Below are 13,156 nucleotides of genomic sequence, written 5' to 3'. Positions count from 1 at the left end.
TAAATGAGTTCATAGTGTGTGTCTGTCTGTCTGTCTGTCTGTCTGTCTGTCTGTCTGTCTGTCTCTCTCTCTCTCTCTCTCTCTCTCTCTCTCTCGTCTGAGAACACTGGGCAGGTGTGTCTTTTCTCTATGTGAAAGTCCAATCAGTATATGTGTGTGTGTAATTTTTTTTAATTCACTTTACATCCCAATCAACCCACCCTCCTCTCTTCCCAGTCTTACCATTACAAATCCCACCTGACATTACTCCCTCCCTTCTCCTTAGAGAGAAGGGATGATGATCATTTTGTTCCTTTACTGAGCACTTGTTATCCAGTGGGCCTTTGGATGCTACACCCACCTGTGTTCTTCACAGTGTTGGGACTAGAGAGAGTTCACGGGTAAGAGCACTGCATCCTCTTGCAGAGAACCAGTTCCCAGCATCCACAATAGTCTACCTCCAGATCTGGGGCACCTGGGGATCTGGTGTCTTCTTCTGACCTCTGCAGAACCAGGCATAAGCATGGTACGTGCACATACATGTAGGAAAGACACTTTTATACATAAAATTAAAAGGTTTTTTTTTTTTTTTTTTTTTTTTTTTTTTTTTTTAATTGCCAATGTCACGTGAGGAAACACCAATGGGAATGTTCTTCAGTGGTCATTGGCACTGAGTGGATTAGTTATGTCTCAAGAATAGTTTGAAACCCTGCCAAGATGAAGTCATAAACAGCAAACTGCTTCTCTGCTGAAAGACGGTTCTTTACTGTGTATGTGGGCACAATAATGGTGACATCCTCCCTAATCATCATTAGCACTGTGTACTTAAGTTTTCAACTGTGAAACAATTCCCAAAGTGGATGATTATTTAGTTGCTTGGTTTTGTTTGTTTGCTTGTTTATCTTGGGAGGAGGCAGTCTCAGGTAACATAGACTGGCCTTAAAATCCTGATTCTCCTGCCTCTTGATTACTCGGATTATGGACATGTACCAGGTCACCTTGCTCTAGTTACTTAGTTTTTCTTTTAAGCAGTTTGTTTGTTTGCTTGCTTGCTTGCTTGCTGTTTAGAGATAGGTCTTACTATGTAGACCCACTGTCCTCAACTCAGAGAGGTCTACCTGTCTCTGCCCACTGAATTCTGGAATTAAAGATACTAACACAACTGTCTGTCACTTTGTTTGTTTAAAGGGCTCTTAAGCCCTTTTCTTAAGAACAGTAGGCTAACTGTCCTTTCACAAATGGCCTTCCTCAGCATGGAGTAACTGCAGTGTTTGATCCACAGTATTTTAGAATATGACATTAATTTGGATTCGGGCTCAATGGATATCTTTCTATTGTGAAATTACATTTGATGTGGGATTTATGAAAAGTCTTTATTTATTGAAACAGATTCACACCAGCCTCCTAGACAATTGGGATTACAAGGCATACACATCACACCTGGCTTGCTTCTGTTAATTTTTTTGTTCCTTGCTTTTTGAGGGCTCTCACTGAACATGAAGTTCATTGATTAGCTAGATTGCCTGGCCAGTGTGCTTTAGGGATCTGCCTGACTCCACCTTTTATAACCATCCCCACCCCAACCCCCCAGCACCACTCCCAGTGCTGGGGTTACAAACACAAGCTGCCACACTCAGCTTTTAAGTGGGTGAGGGGGTGGGCAAGCTCAGCTCATCACACTTCTCCAGCCATCAGCTTAGTGACTGAGCCACATCTCCATTCTCTTTGCTAACTTTTTAGAACACTTGTTCTACATTACTGGGTTTTTCTATATAGGTAAAAATATTCATATTGAGAACATTTTCGTCTTTATTTTCCAAAGGAAGATTTTGCTTTGAACTTTTTTTTTTTTTTTTTTTTGCTGAAACTTTAAGTCAAATGATAATTTTGAATTTCTTAGAACATTCATGTGTGTTGGTTGATGGAATAATCTCTTAGAGATAAAGTAGTAATCCCAGGCCTTTTGTCTTTCACAGATCCCAGATTATAGGAATGCAGTCATCGTGGCCAAATCTCCAGCCTCTGCCAAGAGGTAGGTGGGACTGTGTCCCGACTGAGGTAGGTGGACTGTGTCCCGACTGAGGTAGGCGGGACTGTGTCCCGACTGAGGTAGGTGGGGCTGTGTCCCGACTGAGGTAGGTGGGCTGTGTCCCGACTGTATAGATTGGGCTGCAGTGGTTCCCCCGATGCCCCTCACTTTTCTTCCATGGATTATTTTGGTATTATCCTGTCAATTCTAATGTTAGAAAGATATTTTAGTTTGTTCTTCTTTTCTCCAATCTCAGTTTATGACTGCCAGTCATCTTTTTTTCTTTTTTTTAAGATTTATTTTATGCATGAGTGCTCAATCTGCATATATACCTGCATGCCAGAAGAGGGCTTCAGATCCCTGGTTGTGAGCCACCATGTAGTTGCTGGGAATTAAACTCAGAGCCTCTGGAAGAACAGTCAGTGCTCTCTTTATTTTCTTTTTTTCTTTTCAAATTTTATTTATTTATTATTTATATGAGTACACTGTTGCTGTCTTTAGACACACCAGAAGAGGGCATCGGATCCCATTACAGATTGTTGTGAGCCACTGTGGTTGCTGGGAATTGAACTCAGGACCTCTGGAAGAGCAGTCACTGCTCTTAACCACTGAGCCATCTCTCCAGCCCCCAGTCAGTGTACTCTTAACTGCTGTGCCATCTCTCCAGCCCCAGTCATATTTCTTAACCAACCTGAGTCATCCCATCTGAGGATTACTGACCTCGTGTGTCCACTGTTAGTCCAGACCTGTCAGTAAAGTCCTGCTTAAAGAAAGATATCTCTGAGGGTAAAGGCATTTGCTGCCAAGCTTGACCTGAGTTGAATCCCTGAGACCCAGATGATAGAAAGAGAACCAACTCCCATTAGTTGTTCTCTGACCTCCATACTCCTCCACCCTATGCTAAATAGATGAGCGGTTTTGGGTTTTGTTGTTGTTTTCCAAGACAGGGTTTCTTTGTGTGTGGCCTGGCTGTTCTGGAACTCAATTTGTAGACTGGGCTGGCCTCAAACTCACAGAGACCCACCTGCCTCTGCCTCTGAAGTGTTAAGAATAAGGGTGTGTGCTACCATGCCCGGCAGTAAAGGTAAGCCGGGCAGTGGTGGTGCACGCCTTTAATCTTAGCTCTGGGGAGGCAGGCGGATTTCTGAGTTCAAGGCCAGCCTGGTCTACAGAGTGAGTTCCAGGACAGCCGGTGCCACACACAGAGAAACCCTGTCTCAAAAAACCAAAAAGGAAAAAAATAAAAGGCAAGCAGCATGAGCCAGGTATGGGAGCAGGCCAGTAAGCAGCACACCTCTGAGGTCCAGAAAATGTAAGCCACATAAAGCTTTTCCTCCCCAACTTGGTTTTGGTCTTCGTCTTTATCATAACAGAAAGCAAATTAGGACAGTGACATAGCGTGGGAAACTGATTCGTTAAAAGAAAACTGAAGGGGCTGTGTTGATATCTGACAAACGGGTTCAGTGAACATTCCAAAGAATAAAGGTTTTTTTCATGATGAGAAAAGGTCACTTCTTCAGAGAGTGTGGTAATTGTAATCATTATGAACTAGTAGCTGTAAGGAGAAAGGCTAGCCTCAGGGATGGTCAGCAGTCTCATCAATCCTCTGTCAGTAATCAGCAAAACAGACAGCATCAGGAAGGCCGCTAAGCACCAGGTCAGCCAGGGGCTCCAGACTGTACAATGGACATTCTGTGCTGTAAAGAGAGTCTTGAATTTAAAATGATTTAAGTTGGACCTGGAAAGGTGATTCAACAATTAAGAGCAAATAAGCAGCCACTGGCTGCTTTTCTAGAGGACCTGGATTTTATTCCCAGCACCCACATGGCAGCTCATAAAAATCCTCTGCTGGCCTCTGAGCAGCAAGCACACGTGTGCACATACATACTATAGACAACACACTCGTGCACAAAGATTAAATAAGTAAATATTAAATATTAAAAACATAAAATACAGAAGAGATATCTAAGAATCATCCCTAACTGCAATTCCAGGGAATCTGGTGACCTTTTCCTGGCCCAGGCACTGCACTGATGGTGTACAGACATACATGCACAGACATACATGCAGGCAAAAGGAAAACTGTTAATGGTTTAAGTCATATAAACTGTATCTATTTATTTGGGGGTGGGAGGAGGCAGGGCCCTTCTCTGTAACCTACACTGTCCTTGAACTTAAAGCATTCCTCTTGCTTCAGCCTCCCAGTATTTCGAATGGTGTACATGAGCTACCACACCCAGCTAGGTCTAGATTATAATGGTGAATCCTGTCACACATTTATGAGAGAGCGAATGCTAGCTTTATAAAGCATCAGCAGATACCTTCCCCCTTTCTGAGGCTGTCTTCACTCAGCTGGCTGATATCCCAGTGAACAAAGAAGTAAAGTTCTAAAGCAACTTGTTAGCAAATTGAATGAACATAAAGACGACCACAATGCCCTTTGAGCTTATCACCAGAACCTGAGGTTGCTGCAGCAGCTTTTAAAGGTCTATGAATGTCAATCACCATGTTGAGGAACAAGAAAGAGAAGCCATGTGATAAAAAAGGGAACTTTTTTATCAGACAAAGATCTGTAAACAACAGATCTGACTTCCTAGTGGTGAAAACTGGTGCTGTCCCCAGCTCTAGAACAAGATGACAGCATCTGTCCTTTTCCTCGGATTCAGACAGCACTGAGGTTCTAGATGGTCCAGCTAAGAACCACCAAGAGTGGATGTGGGTGCAAGGGTGGCTTGATCACTTATATAAGATATATTCACTTCAGTAAGCTTATAAATAAAAGATCCATACATGCAGGATGGACACCTTTAATCTCAGCACTTGGAAGCAGAAGGATTTCTTTGAGTTTCAGGACAGCCAGGTCTGCATAGTCCCTGTCTCAAATCCAGCACCAGTGTTAGTTGGCTCACAATCAGATACAGAGGACAGTTCCAGGGATCTGACTCCCTCTTGGGCAACTGCACAAATGTGCAAATACCCACGACAGACACATCTGAACATATAATTAAAAATAAAATTCTTAGTAATTAAAAAGGAAAAAATGGAAATAACTTGGTTTCTCATCAGTAAATAAATAGATAAGCAGCAATATATTCATATACTGGTAGACCATAACATGGCTGAATCTCCACAATACATTAGGTGGAAAAAGTGGGACATTAAAGGCATACTGTAATCAACATGCATGGAGTACATTAATCTTCTTGCCAGAAAGGTGATGGGTAGTTGCCAGAGCCAAAAGGAGAAGTTATAAAGGGCCAAAGATTTTACTTGATGCCCATAGAACAGTGGATCAACAGTGGATGCCAGTGTGGACATGTATTTGCCACATTAGAAGAAATTATTTGGAGAGCACAAATCTGATGAATGTATAAAGATCTCTCAGAGGTTGTGAAGTTGCGTGTTTGGAATATGATGTTTCTTCTAGTCCCATCTTGCCTTCATAAAGCTTTAAAAAGTTAATATGTAATATTTTAATGAGTCTTTTTTTTTTTTTTTAAGATTTATTTATTTATTATATGTAAGTACACTGTAGCTATCTTCAGACACTCCAGAAGAGGGCATCAGATCTCATTATGGTTGTGAGCCACCATGTGGTTGCTGGGATTTGAACTCAGGACCTTCAGAAAAGCAGTCAGTGCTCTTAACCGCTGAGCCATCTCTCCAGCCCTTAATGAGTCTTTAATGGACGTTGCTTCACATGGTTGATTCTCAGAGAAGTCTCAAAGATAGTATTAGCAACTGCAAAAAAGGAAACTTGAGGCTGCAAGAAGGTTCCTTAATCAGAACTTGGGTTCTGATTGGCTGCAGAGAGATGCTCATATGTGGGCTTTACATTCAGTCTTCCTGAATCTGAAGTGGTCGTTCTCTTTTGTTTTTGGTTTTGTTGGTTTTTGTTGGGTTTTTTTTTTTCCTTTGTTTTGGGTTTTGGTTTGTTTGGTTGTTTGGTTTTAATTTAAGGGTTTTTTGTTGGTTTGTTTTTCTGTGTAAGCCTGGCTATCCTAGAACTCAATCTGTAAACCAGGCTGTCCTCAAGATCTACCTGTCTCTGAAGTGCTGTGATTAAAGGTGTGCACCACCACCACCGGTGGTCATTGTCTTTTGTAATTACTCCTTTGGGAGAAACATCTTGCTTCTGTTCTTTCATGCCTTGCCCAAACATTAGCAGGCCGCCTCCTGGTTTTGATTTGTTTCTAATGTTCTTTTCAGGGCACAATCTTTTGCAGAGCGTCTACGTCTGGGAATCGCAGTGATCCATGGAGAAGCACAGGATGCTGAGTCTGACTTGGTAGATGGCCGGCACTCCCCACCAATGGTCAGGAGTGTAGCTGCGATCCACCCCAGCCTGGAGATCCCCAGTAAGTGTCCACAAGTACCTCTTTGCCACTGTTCTCTGAGCTACTTGAATTTATTTTGTGTATGCCACATGTGTGCAAATACTCACGGGTGACAGAAGATAGTGTCAGACCCCCTAGAGCTGGAGTCCCAGGATATTGTGAGCCATCTGATATTGGTACTAAGAACCAAAGTCGGGTCCTTTGGAAGAGTAGCAAGTGCTCTTTACCACAGAGCCACCTCTGCATGCAGCCTGTGGATTCTCTTTGGTGTGTGTGTTCACATACACACTCATGCATGTTTTCAGACACATATGCACATGGAGGTCAGAGGTCCAAGGTCCATGTTAGGTATTTTTCTCAGTGCTTTTTGCCTTTTGGTTTGTTTTTGAGAAATGGTCTCTCACTGGCCTGGAGCTCAACTATTATCTAGACTGGATGTGCAGCAAGTCCCAGGGGTCCTCTTCAGCATGGGGATTATAAATATACATAACTACACTAACACTGAGAACCCAAACTTGGTCCTCATTTGATATTTTACCCATGTAATCATCATTCTATGCTCTCTTAACTTTTTGAGTTGGTAAAAACTGGTAATTCCCTTCATGGCTGAATTAAAATAGCTGTTAGCCTTTGAGTCATAGGGCCCAGATTTAGGGAAGACTAGGAGAATGGTCAGCTACCTAGACCAGGCTGACCTCAAACCCAGAGATACATTTGTGTCTGCTTCCTGAGTGCTGGCATTAAAGGCATGTGCCACCATGACAGGCAACATTAACTACTTAAAGCCTTGTTAAGTCTTTGCTCCACCTTTGAGCATAGGCACTGAAGTGTGTGTTTCATTCTGACCAGTGCTGATTCCTAAAGAGAAGCCCCCAATCACAGTTGTTGGTGATGTCGGAGGAAGAATTGCCATCATTGTGGTATGTAGTTCTCCTTTATTGTTACCACTGTTGCTCTGTTGACTTACCTGTAACTGTGTGCATGAAGACTATGGGGGGTCGTGTGGCCGGGCTAAGCGTCATGTCGGTTGGTGCCTTATGCTAGATGTTAACTTTGGCCCCAAACAGAAAAATTAATGGCTTAAGAAAAAAAGTAGTTTTTATATAATTACGAGAATATGGTACAGCTGTTGGTTTTCATATTCTGGGAAGTTGTTTTTTATGGTTAAAGTGAAGGACAAAGTTGATTATAATTTTAAACAGATTGGCAATTAGGATTGTAGTTATTTCAATAAGGCCTTAGATTTGGTCCCTAACACCACAAAACCCAAAACTCACATCATTTCATGCATGTATACTAAATGAAACACTGAAGAATGGACAAGGCAGCTACAACTCACTGCTCCCCTGGGGAGAGAGCCAGGGGCCGAGGGCCTTCCTAGGTTTTCCCTGTTCTCTGTCTCCCACCAGAGGCTGTCATTAGCCTAGGAGTCTTCCATTCATGACATTACTGAACTTTACTGTCTGCCAAGAGTGCTGCTTTTACATGTAAAGGACATATGGGCATTGGGGTTGAAGAGTTTGCTCAGCAATTGAAAGCATTAGCTACTCCTGCAGAGGACCCAAGTTTGGTTCCCAGCGCCCACATAATCTTAAAACTGTAACTCTACTTCTAAGGAATCCATTTGACACAGGCGAAACTCTCATACACATCTATAAAAAACAAAGACTTGAATGTTTGTATAAAGAGTGTGTCTGTGGGCACAGTGACTTTTGGTCCATGCTGTGGCTGATCCACCTAGTGGAGCCATGTGTACGTGGAGTGCCGTGGAGGCTGCTTTGGTCTTCACTACTAGGTAGTACGTTAGGAGACCGTACAGCTGATTCATCTGTTCTTCATATTGGACAGTTTCTGATTTTTCTTAATTCCCAATAATACTGCTTTGAACATCCTTATACTGTTACCTGGTGTGTCACTTACACAAGAGTTTCTAAAGGATAGCTGGAGTCACTGGGTTTGAAAGTGTTGTAACAGGCTCCCACACCCCATCATAGGTGCCTTGTATTTTTAACTGTTGTCTGGTGATTTTGTTTGTACCCTTTTCAGGGGTCTCCCGTGTCATCCCACAGAGTTAAGCTGCATGCTAGTTTATTTCATGGACACAGGGTAGTGGCAGGAGGTGCAGATTCAGCACAGCACTGCAGACTTTCTTCTCCATATCAGAGCTGCGCTTTCTTTTTCCTCTAATTCTAAGGGTTGAACCCAGGGCTCTGTGTGCTAGGCAAGTATCTATCATTGAGCTACATCTCCAGCCCTCTTTATTTTGAGACAGGGTTGCTGAGGCAGGTCTTATACTATTTCTTCACTTCAGTCAGAATTTCAGCTCACAATCTTCCTGCTACTGCCTCTTCAGTAGCTGATATTACAGGTCTGTAGTGTTAGAATCTGCTTAGATAGGCTTTAAAAAACAAAGACCAGCCGAGATGGTTCAGTAAGTAAAGGTGTTTGTCACCAAGCCTGACAACCTGAGTCTCTGGAGCCCATGCCAATTGAAGAAGAGACCTGACTGCCACAGATTGTCCTCTGACCTCCACATACACCTAGGGCATATGTGCACATGCGCACTGTGGTTTTTTAAGGGGCTAGAGAGATGGTCAAAGTGCTTATTTCACAACATGAGCACCTGAACTTGAATCCCTCATAAAGTTGGGTAGTGCAGCTGTAATCTCAGTTCCCCTGCGATGAGCTAGCAGGCAGACAGAAGTCCCCGAAGCCATGAGTCAGCACATGCAGCATCAGACAGACAGAGACCCCAACTCCTACAAGGTGGGCTGTGAGGAATGATACCTGAGCTTGTATCAGCACAGAGGCACCTGTACTCAGACACATGCACATATACACAAACTCAAAGTTTAAAAACCAGCATTTTATTTTGGAGTAGTTATAGGTTTACAAGAAGTATAAGATACTGTGCAGGAGGTCCTGCAGGCTCTTGACCATGCTTCCACTGCATGCTGGCTCATTTTTATGTTAGCTTGACATGGGCTAGTGTCTTTTTGGAAGAGGAAACCACAATTGAAAAAAATGCCCCCACTACATTGGCCTATGGGCAAGCCTGTGGTGCATTTTCTTAATTAGTGATTTAATGTGAGAGGGCCCAGTCCATTGTTAGTGGTGCCATCCTGGGGCAGGTAGTCCTGGGCTCTATAATAAAGCAGACTGAGCAAGCCATAAGGAGCAAGCCATAAGGAGCCCTCCTCTGTGACCTTTGCTGCCTCAGCTCCTGCTTGCAGGTTTCTGCCCCAAGTCCCTCAGTGATGGACTTTGTTGTAGAACTGGAAACTGAAGCAAACCCTTTCCTTTCCAAGTTGGTTTTGGTCATGGTGTTTCATCGGTGTCATAGAAACCTTCACTAAGAACTTTTGCTAAAACTTTGGTATAGTAGTTATTACTACTATACCAAAGCATAATATAAGCATGCTATGGCATACGCACACACACAAACAGTACTCACATGAATAAATAAACAAAAAAATTTAATAGAAAAGAACTGCCAAACTGACAAGTTTGTTTTTGTTTGTTTGTTTGTTTGTTTGTTTGGGTTTTTTTGGTCTAAAGACAGGATCTCTACATAGTCCTGACTATCCTGAAATTCTGTAAAGCGGCTGGCCTTGAACATAGAGTTTTGATCTGCCTACCTCCTCCTTCTTCTTCCTTCTGGGATTAAAGGTGTTTATCACCATGCTCAGTTTTTATTTATTTATTTATTTATTTATTTATTGGTTCGTTTGGTTTTTTTCGAGACAGGGTTTCTCTGTGCAGCCCTGGCTGTCCTGGAACTCACTCTGTAGACCAGGCTGGCCTCAAACTCAGAAATTCACCTGTCTCTGCCTCCTAACAACTGAGATTAAAAGCGTTTGCCACCACGCCTGGTTCATTATAATTTTTTTTTTTTTTTTTTTTAATTTATTATATGTAAGTACACTGTAGCTGTCTTCAGACACTCCAGAAGAGGGCGTCAGATCTTGTTACAGATGGTTATGAGCCACCATGTGGTTGCTGGGATTTGAAATCCGGACCTTCGGAAGAGCAGTCGGGTGCTCTTACCCACTGAGCCATCTCACCAGCCCTCATTATAATTTTTTAAAGTTTATTTATTTAATGTATGTACTGTCTCTCTCTTCAAACCCAGCAGAAGAGGGCATTAGATCCCCATTACAGATGGTTATGAGCCACTCTGTGGTTGCTGGGAATTGAACTCAGGACCTCTTGAAGAGCAGTCACCTCTTGAAGACACACCAGGAGAGGGCATCAAATCTCTTATGAATGGTTGTGAGCCACCATGTGGTTGCTGGGATTTGAATTCAGGACCTTCAGAAGGGCAGTCAGTGCTCTTAACCACTGAGCCATCTCTCCAGCCCCTCCAAAGACATTTCTTAAGCAGAGTGGTATGGGGTTGTGTGTATTCCAGCTACTCAGGAGACTAAGGAGGGGGAATCACTTGCTCAAGTATTCAGGACACCCTGAACAACATAAGAAATAAGACAAGTGTTGATGTGCCGTTTGTATGGTCTTTGATTTGACAGGATGACATCATTGACGATGTGGATAGCTTTCTTGCTGCAGCAGAGACCCTGAAGGAAAGAGGTGCATACAAGATCTTTGTGATGGCCACTCATGGCTTGCTATCCTCTGATGCTCCCCGGCTGATTGAAGAGTCTGCCATTGATGAGGTAGTAGGGTCGGTGGTCAGGGTGGGCTGTCTGAGTCCTTAGCAGCAGAACCGGAATGAGTATAAGTTCATTTTAGTTAAGAATAAAGATGCAAGCCAGTAGGGTAGCCCATGACTTTAATCTCAGCACTAAAGAGGCTGAGACAGGAATCTTGCCATTATTTTAACATTAGTCTGGGCTGTGGAGTAAGACCATGTCTCAAAAAATTAAAACAAACAGAAAAAGGAATGGATGAAAAATGCTTGTTTGATTTCATCAACTGTAGCTTTCCCGTTTGAGTGAGATTGGCCTGATTCAGTTCTGGCTTGTATGCCTTACTAGTCGCCCATGTCCAGTGTGTGGTGCAGTGATGGCTACAATGCTCCAGCTGTATGCTGGGTGCCCAGCTGGTTTAAGAGGACACATCCCCTGTGCGCTGTGACTGCACTCTCTCTCCTGTCCCTCCCTGCTTGCTTTCTCTGTGGATTTGTCCATGTGCTCATGTCACATACAACATGTGGTCTGTGATGAAATGTGCTTCAACATGTTGTCTCTTCCTAAGTTGATGGAAACTTGAGGTGCTCACATATTTTAAAACTTATTTTCATCTATTATTTTGTGTGTGTTATGTGTATATATGAATGTAAGTTCTCATATAGAGGTCAGAGGACAATTTTCAGGAGTTAGGTTTTCTCCGAAGCTATGAAGAAGAGACCCAACTCCAGCCCCACCAGCAGTAACGGGTTCCAGTTTCTCCAGGTCTTCCCCAACATTTGTAAGTGTCTTTTGAGTTGTAACTGCTCTAATGAGTGTGAGGTTATCAGATCTTAAAGCTAGAGCAGCTTTTCCTAATGGAAACAGAAGCTGTGAGAGACAGCAGGCCTCCCATAGGGTGAGCCTCAGAGACTCAAGGCTGCAGTACATTTTTCAAATGAAGCCATGACACTGGCTGGCTTTTTGTTGTTGTTTGGTTTTGTTTTGTTTTTCTTTTTCTTTTTTTCTGTTTTCCAGATTTGGCTTTGCTCTATTCTGTTCTATTTGCTTTGTAGTACTGGCCCTGAACCTAGGCATTCATTCACAAACGTACGCTCTGCCATGAGTCATACCCCAGGCCTGAGGCTGCTTGGGATCTGACGCTTTTATTTCTTGTGATGCACAGGTGGTGGTCACTAACACAATCCCACACGAGATCCAGAAGCTGCAGTGCCCCAAGATCAAGACTGTGGACATCAGCATGATCCTCTCAGAAGCCATTCGCCGAATTCACAACGGGGAGTCCATGTCCTACCTTTTCAGAAACATAGGCTTAGATGACTGAACAGTTCTCCTATGGTAGAACTCCCACAGGTCAAGTGGGAGCCCAGCATGTATGCTGGGAGGGCCCATTCCCAGCCAGATACACTTGACCCACCCTTTCCCCACATCTTCCTCATCGATTCCTGTGAAGGTACAAGGACCAGCTTTTTAATGTTGGTTTAGGTTTTTGTGAGTTTTGGGGGTAATTTTTATAACAGAAAGACCTCTTAAATGAAAGAAGTTAAAACCTGATCGTTTTTAGTGTATCCATTTTAAATAATACACTTGTGAGATTTTTAAGCTCAGCCTTTTTTTAAAGTTGCTTGATCCAACTGTTCAAAAAGTTAAATAAAGTGATCTGCTGTCTACTACCTGGGGTCAAAAAGCTGCGGTTGGCTCCAGCGTGTGACCTTTTTAGGGACGCTTTTACAAGTGGGCATATAGATGCGGCTATATTTATTTTCTGCAACTAAAGAAAGAATAAAACCTTGTGTTTGTTTTTTAAACCTCTGTATGTGGATGGTTGTTCTGTAGCTGGACTGGACAGCCACTGGAAACCTGAGTTACTTGGCTGCTTTTTTCAGCATCTGAGCTGTGTGTGCAGTGCTTCATCTGGTGAGGCAGTTGTTGTTCTTACAGGTCCTCAGAGGCCCTGCAGGTTCTGGATGCAAAGTCGCTTAATTGAAATAGAAGTAAGGCTCGCGGCCTCAGAGGCTCAGCAGTCCCCTCTGCTCTCTTCAAAGTGCAGCCAATGCTCAGACCAAGGTGCAGTAAGTCTTGCTGAGTGAGGAGGTTGGGGCGGGGGTAGGCGTGGGGGACAGTGGAGTGGGCGGGGCAGCAGCACCACAGAGGATCAGTAGTAC

General features: G+C 43.2%; 1 protein-coding gene across 4 annotated transcripts in view; it reads left to right on the top strand.

Annotated features, from left to right (window-relative positions):
* Positions 1-12,844, top strand: part of Prpsap2 (phosphoribosyl pyrophosphate synthetase associated protein 2) — a 33,444-nt gene extending 20,600 nt beyond the window's left edge. For 2 of the 4 annotated variants that reach the window (XM_021211590.1, XM_021211588.1), the window contains exons 7-11: positions 1,956-2,011; positions 6,218-6,366; positions 7,195-7,265; positions 10,872-11,018; positions 12,157-12,799. In XM_021211590.1, the coding sequence (XP_021067249.1) occupies positions 1,956-2,011; positions 6,218-6,366; positions 7,195-7,265; positions 10,872-11,018; positions 12,157-12,315 (582 nt within the window). In that variant the 3' untranslated portion in view covers positions 12,316-12,799. Of the gene's footprint in view, positions 1-1,955; positions 2,012-6,217; positions 6,367-7,194; positions 7,266-10,871; positions 11,019-12,156 lie in introns of all 4 variants that reach the window. The other 2 variants (XM_021211591.2, XM_021211587.2) reach the window with 2 other exon arrangements.
* Positions 12,845-13,156: the final 312 nt, after the last annotated feature.

Source organism: Mus pahari, chromosome 14 (assembly GCF_900095145.1).
Source record: "Mus pahari chromosome 14, PAHARI_EIJ_v1.1, whole genome shotgun sequence".
Taxonomy (NCBI): Eukaryota; Metazoa; Chordata; class Mammalia; order Rodentia; family Muridae; genus Mus; species Mus pahari.
Note: the sequence above shows the minus strand (reverse complement) of the source record. Positions and strands in the feature narration are given on the sequence as shown.